Source organism: Gossypium raimondii, chromosome 1, assembly GCF_025698545.1.
Source record: "Gossypium raimondii isolate GPD5lz chromosome 1, ASM2569854v1, whole genome shotgun sequence".
Classification (NCBI taxonomy): Eukaryota; Viridiplantae; Streptophyta; class Magnoliopsida; order Malvales; family Malvaceae; genus Gossypium; species Gossypium raimondii.
The window spans coordinates 8,645,719-8,661,731 of record NC_068565.1 but is presented as its reverse complement, the minus strand read 5'-3'; the positions used below and the strand labels follow the sequence as shown (position 1 = coordinate 8,661,731).

Sequence of the window (16,013 nt, the reverse complement as noted above, 5' to 3'; positions counted from 1 at the left end):
AGAGGACCAAGTAGAATAAATATTATATCCATTTATAAATTTATTCACTTATGACATTTATAATGTGACATACCTCAATCCTAACCCGATGATGAACTATGTATGTGTGACTTATATACTTTTATGTAAGTAAAAGCTTGAGTTTAAATAGATGAGGAACTGAAAATATATGAGCTGGGTATACGACTTTTACAGTATATAGTATCATTTACAATAGTGAAATTCATAACTCAACTAATGGGTAGATGATATCCTCTCATCGGTATTACATGATAGATGAAAAGCAAATGTGGCCACGGATCACTTATCTTTGTGATAAATGACTTGTTTACTATTTTATAGTAATTGACTTTTCATAAAGGAAGCTGTAATGGTTACCATGAGATAAATTATATCATATTGAGAGAATAGCACACTTATGATAGGGTCATTAGACGAACACTTATTAAGTAATTTTCATAATGGTATGAATTACGGAAAGTTCGGTCAAAATACTATAGTGGAATGACTTCGTGATAAAATAAATTTATAATTAATAGATGAAAAGCAGTAACTTAAATATAAATAATTTGATCCCTAATTATATATTTTCAATCGGTCACTTAGTTAGCTCATTAAAACCATAAATAAATTGCATGTAGAACCAAATAAATGAAATAAATGGAAATGATAAAGCTAGATAAATGAGTCGCATTCACAAATGAATATGTTTTCTCACTAAATATAGAAATGAATTTAATGGAATTAAATTAATTAGTCACTATGAATCATGAATAAAAAATATATTGATTCATTTATAGTAAAGTTATCATGACTTTAATAAAATTAGAATTGGGTTGAAAAATATTTAATTGAGAAATTAATTTAGTTAATTTAATTAATTAATTAATTAAATGAATAATAATATTTATTTTGGGATAAAGAAAAAAATATTGAGTTGAATTAAATTATAAAATGTTGGATCAAAAATTTAGGAAGCACATATAATTAGATCCAATACATAAGAGGCCCAAACCCAAGGCCCAAACCCCCCTCAATTGATAAGTTAGGGGCGACAACCCTAAGATTGTTAACTAGGGTATGCAGCCCACCTCTCTCCTAGTTAGATTAGGAGAGTGTTTTATATTAAATAAATATTATTTTTTAAGGACTTGTTTAACTAGGATTCTTTTCTCTCCCTATAGATAGATGGCACCGGTTGACCTAATACATACATTTCTTAATTATTGAGTTATCATTATTCTACCAAAAAATAGTGGTAATTTATTTATTTAGAATAAATTCTATTTTTTTTTAGAAATTACGATTTTTATCGATTTCTATTGAGAGAATTACTTTCCAACTGAAAGTAATAATATCGTTTCTTATTCAGTGTTTGGTTCGTGTTGTTCGAGCTCACACTTAGCACAATTTGAGATACAAGGATAGCATAGAAGACCAATCAATTGAAAGTCAGGATCAACTTGAATCCTTCTCGCATAAAACACAATTAATTTTCTATAAAAAAATTACTGTTATAAAAATATTACAAACTAGCTCGATTTTAAAAATTTTAAACTTTTGTTATAACTATAAACAGTTTTGTTAATTGGATTTTTCCAAGATGATCTTTTTAAGAGGCGAAGCAAGCGTTGGGGTTGGGTAATATTATTTTGGGGACCTAGACTGATGGGGACGAAGATGCTGTTCTGGAGGATTTGGTATCAATGGCGTCTCGATAAATGGATCGGGAGGGACACTTTGATGTGATCCTTGGAGCTCTGGCATATGGGAGTTTTCTTCTTTTATTGAACCCGATTCATGGCTATCTATATGCTGCTCTATCTTCATGACAAAGGTGTAATGTTGAAGCTTATGTGGTTTAGGGTGTGTGTTAAAATGAGAGCATTGAAGCAAAATATTATTAACCTGAGGGTGGAGATCTGCTTTCTTCTTGACTTTGTCGGGTTTTCAATGATTGTCAATTCACTTTTTTGATTCAGTGGGAGTGTTGGATGATTTTCATGGGGTAAAATCGTTCTTCCATGGAATCTGCATTAGCGATACTCTTTTGATCTTGGTGGCTTGTGAGGGGGTGGAGGTAGATCCAAGGGAATGGAGGCATTTTTTTAGAAAAAATTTGAAATCGGCAAGGTCGCTTTTCTGCTTATGGTGGGTTGGCTTTCACTTGTTTAGGAATGATCCCTTGTGGAGCCATTCTAGGCAACTTCATTTCAAGTTGTACTGGTCAAGTTAGAGAAGGGATGCAATCTCATTGTTACATTAATCTCGTCAACATCGCTATTTTAAATTGATTGGAACTATTCTTAAATCTGTTGTATAATCCTTCCCTTTAGTACCATATAGGTCTGAATCCAAGCAATTCACAGGGAAACTATCTTATTAAGAATGGACCACAAATGTTGAAGCATGCAAGCTTTTGTTCCATGCTAACGAATTTCTTACCCTAGCCCCCTTTTAATTTAGATTTGCAAATGTGTGCCTATTTCATATCAAATTTACATATAATATTAATATTCGGTTTGATTCAAATTTTATCTAAATTTTTTTATATTTGTAAATATTTAATTCAAACTCATTAAAATTTACCTATATTGTTTTTTTATTTCTAAAAGATATAATTATTTTTATTTAATAACCATTATATATATTTTTTCTTTTATTAAAGGCTTATATATTTAAAACAACCTTAAACTATAATGACTATAGATTAAAGCAAATGAACTTATTTAAGTATAAAAATACTATAAAAGCTTATCTAAATAAGTCATTATAGTTCTTTTTAATAGATAAGCTTTTATTAAATTTGTTGAGTAATATTTTCTCTCGTGTCTTATTGATAGGAGTGTTCGAGTATTTATACATGTTACAAATGCTATTACAGCTCATGATAGGGCCCCACAATTTTATCTTAACTCCACTGCCTCTAGTACTAACATTCTCTGTCTCCTAGTATTCACATTCTCTGCGAACTCCATTTTGCTGGGCATGTGTCTATGGAGCACGCGGTCCTTTCTATTCTAGGCGAGCTCCGTACTTGTTGGACATGTGTCTGGGTGGCATGCGGAGCACGCAGCCCTTTCTGTGAGCTCCCTAGGCCCCTGTGAGCTAGAACTGTGGCCTTGCGTTACGAGTTAGGTCCTTGGCTTTGCCTTGCGAGCAGGGCCCGCGAACTCGTCTTGCTGTCCTCTTGTGGCTCGCTTCGCACTCAATCTTCTGGTGGGACCTATCCGAGTTACGGGTAGGTGACTCGATCCTATTTAGGACTCGGGTTGGTGATCACTAATGTATAATAAAAATTTAAACATACATAATATATTTTTTAATATTTATATTATACTATAGTATATTTAATTTTCATATGATATAAATTACATGATACATAAATAAAAACAATATATCATAAACTTAAATAAGTTTAATCTTTTGTTTCCTAAATTTTGAAAAGGGAAATCAAGATTTTGGAAAAAATTTTAATTTGATTATTGTTCTCAAAATAGCTATTGGAATGATAAAGTGAGGACATAAAAAGCTTCAAACATTGAAGATAGTTCTCGAGTAAAAGAGGGTTGCTTTGCTGCCCTCTTTCAAATCTTATCCAAGGAAGGAGACCAGTTTTGTTTTTGTTTTTTTGATAAAGTAATATTATTTACAAATTAATTGAACTACACATTATTAAAAAATGAAAGAGTCTCAACCTTAATTTCTGGTTCATTTCATAACAAAAGAAGGCAAACATTAGAAAAGGTAAAGAAACTGATAGGAAATAGTGTTAGGCAAGAAGCGTGCTATATCATAATTCTTATCTAAATTTTCATTCAGAGGCCCACGCAACTGTAAGAAATAGTCCCCCATATGTACATATAAATTGAATTTTGAACAAGTCATGGCCCGACAGTGATGTTATATCTTCAATTTCAGTTCAAATAATCCTACACACAAGTGGAATAAATGTTTCTAAAATAAAACCAATTTGTATTTTGTTCAATTAAGTTAATTGGAAATGTTGGGTACGTAAAATGATACACACAGGGGAGGAAAATAAATGCAATCCTTCATATCTTGTGTTTTTATCATAGAAATTGAAGGGTGAAAGCCCCCCCTCTCTCTAACCTTACATTACCAACTATTTTTCTAAATTACGTATTCGTTGTTTTTTGAAAAGGTAAATAATTTACCATGAAATGTATTTCATTCTCATGAACGAGAATCGAACCCCTAACCTTTCCGACCTCATAATTAAGGGATGAGATAACCGCACATAATTTTTATATTACCAAATTTTAGTATATGATTTACAACCCCTAATTTTAGAACTATACATATTCTTGAATACTCATGTCTATACCCCTAGATTTCACTTCTTCATGTCAAAGAAAATGAGAACCATTTATGTCATTATCATTTTCTCTCAAGATACTTTGATTTTAAATTTATAAATATGAATATATCGATTGAAATAATTATTTTAATTGGGTTTGCGAATTCATTAAAGTTATGTCGATAAGTATTAAAATTGGATTTGAATTTTTTTTTTTGGGTGAATTACAAACAAGAGGAGGGTAAAACCCTAACAACAAAGCGACTAGCTCAACTCAAACTTAGACCACACCTGAAACGATAAACACTCTAGCCATCAAACCGACCCTAGATTAGGAGATGAAAATTTTAAGTAACAGCTGCCCATGTCACCCACATTTTGGTGGAACTTTTAGTACTTAATATGTTAATAAAATTAATTATTGGATATCTCTTTTTTTTTTCAAATTTAATTTCTAAAATAACATTAACCTAACATTTTTAATATTAAGTGAAAAATAGTTATTTACGTACTTATATTGTTCAATAGTTTTTTAACAAAATTTTGTATTAGTTAAAAAATTAATAGGATTATTAAACACATTTAAAAATTAAATGTTAAAATTTTTTATTTTTAATGAAATAAAAATATTAATAATTTATCAAACACATCCTCAATATTCTTATTTGTAATTTTTTTTTATTTCACCACTATTGTTAAATTTAAATACAAATATGTATCACACTAAAACTACAATAATTAATCTCAACCTTACCTTATTTTGAAATCTCTCTGAAGTTTAACTTAGCGCTATGAGTTTGGAGTACTGAAACACAGTAAAGGCTCAATATTTCACCGCATGCTCACGCCTCCAATGAAGCATTTTTTTAGAGTTTTACGCTTTATCTTATTTTATTTTTCCTTTTATTAAACACGTTTTAGATTATATTTAAGTAGTAAATGAATACATCATAAATCTGCAAAAGCTATTTTTACATAATAGTCGATATATCATTATATTTGAATCCAAACACATATCTCACTGCTATAACATCTAATCTCATTGCTAAATTAAAGAAGATGACAATTAATTCTAATACTTCCCAACATGATGAAGGTTTTATTTGGACAGTTGACATAAAGAAGAATGTTATTAAAATTAGAAGCAAATCTTCACCAAATCTTCTAATTAACCAAATTGTGGTATAAATAATCAAAAGTCAATAGCCTTAGATTATTAAAAACTAATGTTAATGTATTTTATAATAGAAAAGGGAAATTTGGTATTTAAGGAGCAGTTAGATAAAAATGGGCCAAACGACAAGGTTGTAAAATGTAGTAAATGACAGTTCAAGATGTTTGTATAAAACAATGAAACCTTCCAAATTCATGTTACAAATTTGCTAATGGGATCCCACCATCAACACATTGCGCCCTTTTCCCATGAAATTCTTCTTATGGAAATGTTTTACAGTTTTTTTTTATCATTTTCAAGTTTAATTGGTGTTTTATCAGCTAATGATACTAATTTAGAAACTTTAATAATATTATAAACTACATATATTTTAAGATAAGAAAATGTATAATGTTGAAGTCAAATTCTGCAACTAATTATCAAATATCCTTCCAATAATGGAAGGATGTATGTATTTGAACGAATGATTGAGAAAAATACAGACCCTTTCCTTAATTTTCAATGAAGAAAAAGTCACCCTGATAATAGTTTAATTTGATTACGAGAGAAGTATCCATTTATACTGTTGTAAATTCATGTTTGTTTTAATTAGTGTTAGAATCTATTGGGTCTAACAAAGCGACTTTAGGGAGAGATTCAAAGCATTTTAGTGGAAGGAATTTTAAGAAAATATTGGTCTATGTTGGTGCATACCTACATACATTCTTCCCCCCCCCCCCCCAAACTCCCTCTAATCTAATAATAATAATCTGTGTTAGTATTTGGTCCACATCAATCCCACCAACATTCCTATCTCTTACTCTTCTATTATTCTCAAACTTGTCTTTTCTTTTTCTCTTTCTTTATATATATACACGTACATATTTGCAGGTGGGAAGGGCTTTATTTATCACTTCTCAACTTCTCTTTCTTCCTCTCACATATGGAGAACTCCATGAATTCAATGTTTAGACCATCATCCCCAGTGGGTGATGAAACTCCTGAGGAAAGTAGTTGGACTATGTATTTTCAAGATTTCTCAAATGATATCCAGATGGATGGTAACAGCAGCAGCTGTTATTGTTCTTCTTACATCAATTACCAAACATCATCGCTGCTGTCTGATGCAGCTTGTTCTGCGGCTGGACCACATGCTTTGGATCATAAAAGCTGTAAGAAGAGCAGGTTGAGTTTCAAGAAAAGGAAGAATAATGGATCACCTGCTGCCGGTTTTGTTGATGATGATTTGGAAGATACTGCTAGCTCTCCTGTTAACAGCCCCAAGGTCAGCCTCACCTCCTTTTATTTTGGTCAAATTCTTCTTTTACTCCTTATACTATGCATAATTTACATGTTTAGTCATTTAAACATTATATTAACCAAACTAGAAAAATGAAATTAAAATGTCAACTTCCCTTTTTTCTTTTATAGATTTGTAACACTAACATGGAGAACCAATTTGATAAGAACCTGAAGGTGAAAGATGCTATGGACAAACCTCAGGTAAAGAAACTATCCTTTCGTCTTGATTAATTAATGGGGTTTATTATTGATTAATGTTGTTATTACAGAAGAACAAAGGAAGCGGTTCATCAGGACAGACAGATGAGAGAAACGATGAAACCCAACTGAAGAAAAAGGGTCTTTGTTTAGTTCCATTGTCAATGGTAGTACAATACCTAGGTTGATTTCAGTTTTATTACCAATCCTATGTATATCACTCACTCTCTCTCCCTGTCTCCACCTGCATCAATGCAAAACAGTAATGTTGCTTCATATTTTTGTTGTCTGCAATGTTCTTTGAGTGGGAAAAAAAAAAAAGATTAGGAGAAGAACAAATGGTGCACAATATTTAGTTAAAGACAAATACCTTTTAATTAAGATCGCAGCAGAAATGATTGAGTTAAGACAATGACCTTAAAAATACTTCATTAGTGTAGTAATATTTACCTAAAATTATAAATATGCTGAGAAATCAATTAAAAAACATTAAGGACATATAGGTTCCAACTACCTAGAAGTCAACAAGAACCTATAATATCTTTATAAAGGGGTTGGTTTTGTGTTTCAACATATCTTACAAATTTCATACAAGACAGGCATGTAATTTGGATCCAAATAGTAATATTAAGATTTTGAATTTTTTTAATTTGTTTTCCTACATTTATTTATTATAATATATTTTTGTTTTGTAAAAAAATGAGTTTTTGTTAATTTTTTGATTGAGTTGACAATTTTTTATAAAAAAATGTAGAAAACGATAAATAGATAAGAGTTAATTATCACTTAATATATATTTTTAATTATTTTTATTTTACTATTATGTTTTAAAATAATGTAAATTTTAAAAAAAATAAAGGTAAACATATAAAATAAAAATAATTTAAATTTAAAATTTCCATTTATCTAACTAAATTTTACACTCATGAAATATAGAACTTAAATTCAGTGAAATTCCGTAATTAGTTGCTGTGTTAATTAAAAATGAAGCAATTAAGGTGGAACGAAAGCAAGTTGGTAAAATTGTTAACAGTGTGGACGGAAATCATCTAAAATACTGATGGCATTGATGACGATGATTAGGATATGATTATTTAATATGATATAGATGGCATTGATGACAATGATTAGGATATAATAAAATAATGATTATTTAATATGATGTAGATTTTATTTAATAATAAGTGGAAAATATTAATTTGTTATAAAAGTTGACATATCACTTTTAAAAGAACTATTAACTAAAAACAAAATTGGGAAATAGTTTTTTAAAAATCGACCCATTTTCATTTTTGCTTAATTTTATTAAATATAACCAATCATATTTAATTTATTTGCTAAAGTAATTAGTAAATTAAAGTAAAATAAAATTTCAGTTTTATAATAAATTAATATTCAATACATGTATTTTTTAATTAAAAATCACATTATATTAAAAATAATAATTATTTTCGTCAATATATGTCATAATCTTGGATGATTTCTATTAACACCGTTATCAATTTTAAAAGTATAGGGATTTGATTGGTCCATATTTTCAATAGAGACACTTGTTTGCTTCCTTCTTGATATTAGAGGGACTACCCAAGTACTCTCACCCTTAATTTTTTTTAACGCTTAATTTTTTAATTTATCAAACATCTTAATGAGGAACTTAAACACAGCATTAAATATATATAGCTACCTCCTCCAAAGCATTTGATTAGATCAATCATTTTGATGAATCGCCTAACCAAAGACTCCTACATACCACATGGATATCGTCAAATCACATTAAGATTTACTTGGAGATTTCTCTCATCACATCCAAACTCACGTGTAATAAAATATTTACCATAAACTCTTCAAGACATGATTGAGGCTCATCTTATCACATCCCAATAAAACCCACCATAATTCTACTACCAATATCCTACATCTTCCCAACTCTTCCTCAACAACATTATATATGAGTGGCATTAAAACCTGAGACTGTGTATGTAACATACAAGAATAGACAAAAAGTTACACAAATAATGGAAGAAAGGAGTGGATGATGAGGCATAAAAGGAAAGATGAAAAGATGTGGACCAATCATAGATATAGGCGAATTGACCATATCGTAATTGAACTGTTATTCCAACCATGGTTTGTAAGTAGCAGCCTATAGTATATATCACCCAAACTGCTTCCAATACGGAAAGTTTTCTTTTCTTCAAGTATAAAAAATGTTTGGTTTTATTTTTCTGAAACAGTAATTCTACGTAGTTAGGCAGTGTTCAGTCACTCTCAAATACCTCTAATGTCAATTACTATCCATTTTTGAGTTATTAACGTTATTCTTATTATTATTATTAAAAAATCATATAAAGTATGTGAGAGATAATAATATCTTAAACAATATATCAATATAAATATATACGATACTATAGTCTTTTATTACTTTTTTCTATATTGATATATTTTTAAAAAATTTTACCATAGTTATAGATTTATGAAAAACATGAATATTATTTGGTATATATGTGTTAATTTATATGAAATTACATTAAAATATTTTTTAAAAATACATACATAAATATTTATTTTTGTTAATTAAAATAATATCATTTTCTTTTGCAATTATTATAACATCATAAATGAAGACAAAAGATCAGTTTTATTGTTAATCATTTTATTTGCCAAACTGGTTTCAAAATTATTTTAAATTAATAAATATATAGTGAATTACACAGGATGAAAAAATAGTTTAATCTATTTAGTTGTTGGAATTTAAAATTTAAAAATACAATAGATAATATTGTTACTTCTATTAAATTTGATATTTAATTTTTAAATATTAAAATGCAGCACATTGCTAAATTTTAAAAAATAAAAATGGAGAATCCATAAGTAAAGAAAGGGGAAATACGGCGCCCCATCCATATAGCGGCTGTTGAATCATATGAAATGCATGAGATGTGGAAGGGATGGGTGCGATACAGGAACTGCTTTCGTCACACAAAAGATATGCTTTCCCATTTTAATCACCTAAATACATGCATTTTTAACTAACTCAAAACCATTTAATATCTACATATTAAAAGCTATTTGCAAAATTTTCTTTAGCAGCCTTTCTACATTTGCGCATCCGGGGAATCGAACCCCGGTCAGTACCGTGGGAGGGTACTATGATACCACTACACTAGATGCGCTTCGCTGTTAATTGATTCTCAAATATTATATTAATACTAAATATTTACTCTTCTTTTATTCCGCCAACCACTTTACAACTTTATTGGAATGCAGTTCTGTTTGTTCCTTTTTTTACATATATATAACAACCAAATAGAGCGAAAACATCAGTCCTCTGTATAATTTTGAGTGCTTTGACAAATGAAGAATTCTTTAATGTGATAAAAGAGCACAATTTATCTTTGTTTACCTCAGTTTTACTGCAATTAGCTAAAGCATAAATGTAGTTATCTATTTCACCACAACAATGGCAGAGCCATGTGTGTATGTAAAGGAACCCGTTAAAGCATCTGCTTTGCTCCCAACCACAGGCTAGCAACTTAAAAATCAAGGTAGAAATGTCAGCTATTCAACAGTAAATTTTCATTACTTTTATTGCTATTCATTTTGAAACTTTACTTTAAACACCATTCAACAATTTTTTGTAACTTTGGGAAGTATACAGGTCTACTTTTTCTCAGGAAGCTTCTCTAACAACTCTGGTATCACTTCGAAAAGATCACCCACAAGTCCATAATCAGCTACCTGCACCGTATAAGAATATAGAATGCAGCGAGAATCAATCAGTGTCCGACATCTAACAATCAAGGTCATATATGCACCCTTTTTGTGTATGCAGCATGCATTCACATCTCTCAAACAGGGCATATATGCATGTCTGGATAGGAAAGGAGGATCACCTGGAAAATGGGTGCATCAGAATCTTTGTTAACAGCAACAATAATCTTAGAGTCTTTCATGCCAGCTAAGTGTTGAATGGCTCCTGAAACACCAAATGCCATGTATAACTCCGGGGCCACAATTTTCCCAGTTTGGCCCACCTGACAAAATAGTCAAAACACAGCAGATCAGAAAGGAAAAACATATATAATATATTGCAGCAATATGCTAGTTTATTACTTCGAGCTATTTTTCTTTTTAGATTCTCATCCAAATGCAAATGCATATTTCTTCAAGGATTGAGGAGAACAAAGAAAGCTAACGGAATGATGCAATGGTATGTAATCTCTTGATTTTATAATTCAACGAATGTATCACAAATGATCCTTTAAATCATGAAATAGTTTCCTCTTCTACATGCATGCATGTGTTCTTTTTGTGGAAAATAAGAGAAAAAGGACAACATCTTAGGAACCCAACCTCAACAAAGCAACCAATGACAACAGTAGTTTAAATGTTCCATTTGAAACCATTCAAACAAAACCAAAGAACCAGCCAAAAAATATAAAATGACATGATACAAGTTCCTTATCACATGCTTGTAACTTGTCAGCGGGAAAGAACCATATGCATCTTACCTGAAGGTCATTGGGAACAAATCCAGCATCAACAGCAGCACGGGTAGCACCAACTATAGCACAAGAGAAGAACCAATAAGCATAATATCATAAAAATGTAAAAGACTAGTAGATAAGGTTCACTATATATTCGTTGGAGAAAAGATGTGACAAGGACAACACTAAAATGAAGATATTATAAGTTCAACATAGTAGAGTTCTGGAAGCTACCAGCTGCACCGAGCTTTTCTGCAAGCTTCTCTATCATTTTGAAGTTCTCAGCACTTTTCAAAGCTCTTCCACCTGTAACCACAATCTTTGCACTTCCCAAATCAGGTCGACCTGTATCCTGGGATGATAGCTTCATGAATCTAGATTTACCAACAGAATCTGCAATCAGAGTAAGAATGATGGTTTCAAGACATGGCATAGACTCCAGTTGCAAACCCAATATCCAAGTAAATCTAACGAGTTAGTAATGAAAAAAATTTTAATATAGAATTTCTCAACATCATAATTCCGATGCAAAAACTAGGAGAACAGAAAAGTCGTCTTTAGTTCCTTTCCACTCTGAAGCAGTAAGGCAGAATACCGTACAAGGCAGAGAAAAGTCAATTTGAAGTTTGAACATCTGTGCATCAGTAGAAGTTACACAGACCTTCATCTAAGGTTGAGAGATCAACCTCGGAAATAGAAGCCCCACCAGACTTCGAATCAACAGAGATAGGAGGCACCGGGAAAGAGGTAGATCTAACTGTCAACATGCAAGGATTGGCACCAGTGTATCGAACTGTACAAAGAGCATTTCCAGCATAAATCGGCCTGTTACAAAAAAAGTAGTACACCTTACAGCAAAGTCAGTTTAACAAGAGGTATAAGCTTCTTAAATGACACAAACATAGTAACGGCAAAGTTTAAGCTTTAAAGTTACTTATTGATCATAAATACATACACGAACCAAATATCCAACGATATAACTGGTCACAACTAACAAGAAGCTACATTGCTGCCTACAAGTATTAAATAACCTACATACTTCAACACAATTCAAAATCAAGACCCTATGGCCCTTGACTAGCAACCAACTAGTAGACGTGGAGCGAACCCCAAAATACTTCTGATGCAAAGCCTGTCCAGTTTCCTGATATCCGTATCTAATAACTGTATCTGGAATATAACTGAAATGGGCATGAGGGGTATAATACTCCAACTGCAAGGAAGAACTAAAAGATAATTAAGCATTTGGGTAACAAAAACATACCCCGTCTGACACTAACCTCCAAGTCTGGGTAACATAGCAAAATACAATTCCTCCTAAACCGTAATGTACTTGCCATTTCTTACAAAAGCCCATTGTTTTAAAACCTCAAGTGTACCAACACAACTCAATTAACTTAACTTGCGCGACAAGCAACAGCAATTCACATACAAATGGTATCCACCACAGTGCATTCTGTGATAGTAAACAAATAGCATGACAACATAAGAGTTACCTGATAAATTGACGAGGGCCATTAATGTCAACAACATCAGTAACAGGAGAAACATCCAAAAGGGCAGCAGCACGAGGTAATATGTTCTTCCCAAATGAATCTGAAGTAGCAATTACATGAGAGTAGTCTCCTTTTAGCTGAACCAATTGGATTAACTTAGCCCATGGCTCAGCCAAAGGATATGCAAACTTCTCTGAATCAGCTACAAGAACCTACAAAGGAAGCATACATATATTTATCAAATAATTTTCATCCTTCAATTAGAAATTAAATTTAACTGTTAATTTGATTTCCCGCAGATTAAAAGGTAGAATTAGGAGTTTAATTTAAAAAGAAAAAAGAAAAAGTGAAAATTTATAACTAAATAAAAATGAAAACAGTAAAAAAGGAGAGAGTATTGACGTCAGGGGTGACTTACCTGAGAAATAGAAGGGTGACACGTGGCGGCCTTCTCGGCGGCTTGGTGAAGGGAAGAGCCGGAGCCAGCCAATAGCAAGGAAACGGGATTGTCCTGGCTTAGGGAGTTGGCAGCCACCACCGCGCTCAATGACTGAGCCTTGATCGAGCCACCTTCATGCTCGGCTAACACCAACGTACTTGCCTTTTCAATAAAAGCAAAATTATAAGAAAATAAACTAGAGGAAATTTCCATGTCTTAAATTAATATTAAAAATAAAGAAAGAAGACGAAGAAGAAGAAACTTACGGATCTAGAAGCGAAGGTGGAACGAAGTAGATGTCGTTTTGACAGATTTTGAAGAAGTAAACGACTCGCCATTTCTAATTCTTCATTCAAGTTTTGGAAGATCTCAGATTCTAGGGATTGTTTGGGAATTATTTGATTAAGTTGGCGGTCGATTAACGATTATCCAAATGGCGACGGAATCTGCAGAGACGTCTTCCTCCCCTCCACCCTCAAAGTAGAAAAACGCTGCGTTTTCTGTTTCAGGAATGGCCCAATCGACTTTTAGCGGCCCAATTAAATAAAATAACCTTTTATTTATGAGCTACAACATCCACCAGCGAGATGGAATCATTTTGGTCAAACTACGATTCCTGTATTATAACATTTATTAATATTAAGTTTTTAATTAAGTTTTAATTCGATTGGTATAAGTATTATTGTGTAGGACGATCTCGATTTGAGTGTGTTAATATACATTATCCTCTTATTTATGGGTTGAAAGAGACTATAAATAGTTTTAGACATATTGTGTCAAAAAGTATGAGATTAAAATTATTTGTTTTATAATAAAAATTAAATTTTATTTAACTATAGTATAAAAACCTGGCAGCTAGTTTAACCAATTAATTTAAAATGTTAAAAGTTTCTATTTCTTTTGAATTAAAAATTTGGATACAAATGAGATTTTGTTGTTTTTTTATTTTATTTTATGATAAATTATATCAATAGTCACTCAATTTTAGAGTAGCTGACAAAATAGTCACTCAGGTTTCAATTCAGTTACTCAACTTTCGATAAATAACAAAACAGTCATTTTAATCATTTTCCATTACAAACGTAACAAAAAAGTGACATGACATAATACTGTACAAAAAAAAAGAAGCAGAGAAAAAGAAGAAAAGAACAAGAAGAGAAAATTTCCAAAGCTCCACTCATCACCAATGGCATATCACTGTTACCTTCAAAGCTCCTTAAACCCACTTTCAAACTTTGATTTCGTCTATAGAGGAGAAGAAAGCCCCACAGAGGAGAACCGGTGGCCAAAATTTCATCTACATCTAACAGTGGAGATGGTAGATGGGGGTATTTAGATTTCTCAAATTTTCGACACGTTTTTTGTTTTCTCAAATTTTGCAGCAATGGCTTTGCTTTCGGATTCTTCCAAACAATCGCTTCTCCCAACCTTCCTTTACTCTTCCCCTAACTCTTTCTCTTTTGATCGATTCCACGATGCCAATATCTCTGCCTCCATTGTTTTGTACAAATCTCTTGATGTCAACAACCTGCTCAATCTTGACTTCCCATTTCTTCTTTTCTCTGGTAGGAACCATTTTTTCTTCTAGGCTTGAACAAGGTGAGGTGCTAGGGGTGTGCAAAATTCGGGTAAAACAGGAAAAATTCGGTTAATCGATCGATTAACCGAATTTTTTTTCGTCGGGGGTCGGTTAATTATTTTTTGATTTTTCGGTTAACGGTTAATTCGGTTCGAAACCGGTCGGTTAACCGAATTTTTTCGGTTTAACCGAAAAAATTAATAAATAAAATTATAATATATAAATAGGCCCACTATTCACCTAAGTTCAATCTAAACCCAAGTATTCAACCCAACCCAATTACCCAACCCAACCCAATCCAATCATAAAAATTACAAATAATTTAATAAATAAAAATAAAATTCTAAAACTAAGACTAAAACTAAAGTCTAAAAGTCTAAAAATAATTTAATTATGTAGTGATTCAATTCGGTTAATTAGGTTAATTCGGGTAATTCGGTTAATTTGGTTAATTCGGTTAATTTTTAACCAAAAATAGAAAAACATATAATTTTCGGTTAATTCGGTTAACTAGCCGAATTAACCGAAAAAATTTCGGTTCGGTTAATTTTTTTAAAAAAATTTCAGTTCGGTTAACGGTTAAAGATTTTGAAAGGTTGGTTAATTCGGTTAATGTTATTTCGGGTAGGTTAACCGGTCGTGATGCGGAAATCCCGGATCTAGACACAAGAGAAACACAAATTAGAAATAAAACGAGAATAAATAAAATTAGTTAAATAATAATAATAATAATAATAATAATAATAATAATAATAATAAAAGGATAGATTTGCCTTATGGAACCCTTGGTTAACTTGTAACCAAAAACGCCAATGATTGAACGGCTCCCTACGAAACCCCTAGAAGAAGAACCTCTAGAAACACCAATGAACGGGAAAGAAATTTGAATATTTGTAACTCCGAAATACCCTCGAAAGTAACAAACTCCAAACTAAATAGCAAGAGAAGAATCACTCTACTCTTAAAAAATTTGCCTCATACAAATTTGGAAGAAAACAAATACTCTCTTTTTTATTCCCTCCCCCAATGTGTAAAAAG

The 16,013-nt window shown here is 31.5% G+C and overlaps 2 protein-coding genes and 1 non-coding gene across 3 annotated transcripts; 1 reads left to right on the top strand and 2 right to left on the bottom strand.

The window, feature by feature from the left end:
* The first annotated feature begins 6,206 nt into the window (after positions 1-6,206).
* LOC105787194 (vascular-related unknown protein 4) lies at positions 6,207-7,252 on the top strand. The gene is made up of 3 exons (XM_012613630.2): positions 6,207-6,759; positions 6,906-6,977; positions 7,046-7,252. Exons 1-3 carry the CDS (start codon positions 6,418-6,420, stop codon positions 7,160-7,162), a joined length of 531 nt encoding a protein of 176 aa, XP_012469084.1. The 5' UTR covers positions 6,207-6,417; the 3' UTR covers positions 7,163-7,252.
* Positions 7,253-10,076: 2,824 nt separating this feature from the next.
* TRNAG-CCC (transfer RNA glycine (anticodon CCC)) lies at positions 10,077-10,147 on the bottom strand. Its single transcript has one exon. It is a non-coding gene; the product is annotated as a tRNA-Gly (tRNA).
* A 386-nt stretch (positions 10,148-10,533) lies between these two features.
* On the bottom strand, positions 10,534-13,923 carry LOC105780386 (electron transfer flavoprotein subunit alpha, mitochondrial). Its single transcript, XM_012604679.2, has 8 exons — positions 13,663-13,923; positions 13,376-13,558; positions 12,958-13,169; positions 12,123-12,286; positions 11,696-11,854; positions 11,486-11,538; positions 10,868-11,008; positions 10,534-10,712 (listed from the first exon to the last, which is right to left on the bottom strand). Exons 1-8 carry the CDS (start codon positions 13,732-13,734, stop codon positions 10,635-10,637), a joined length of 1,062 nt encoding a protein of 353 aa, XP_012460133.1. The 5' UTR covers positions 13,735-13,923; the 3' UTR covers positions 10,534-10,634.
* Positions 13,924-16,013: the final 2,090 nt, after the last annotated feature.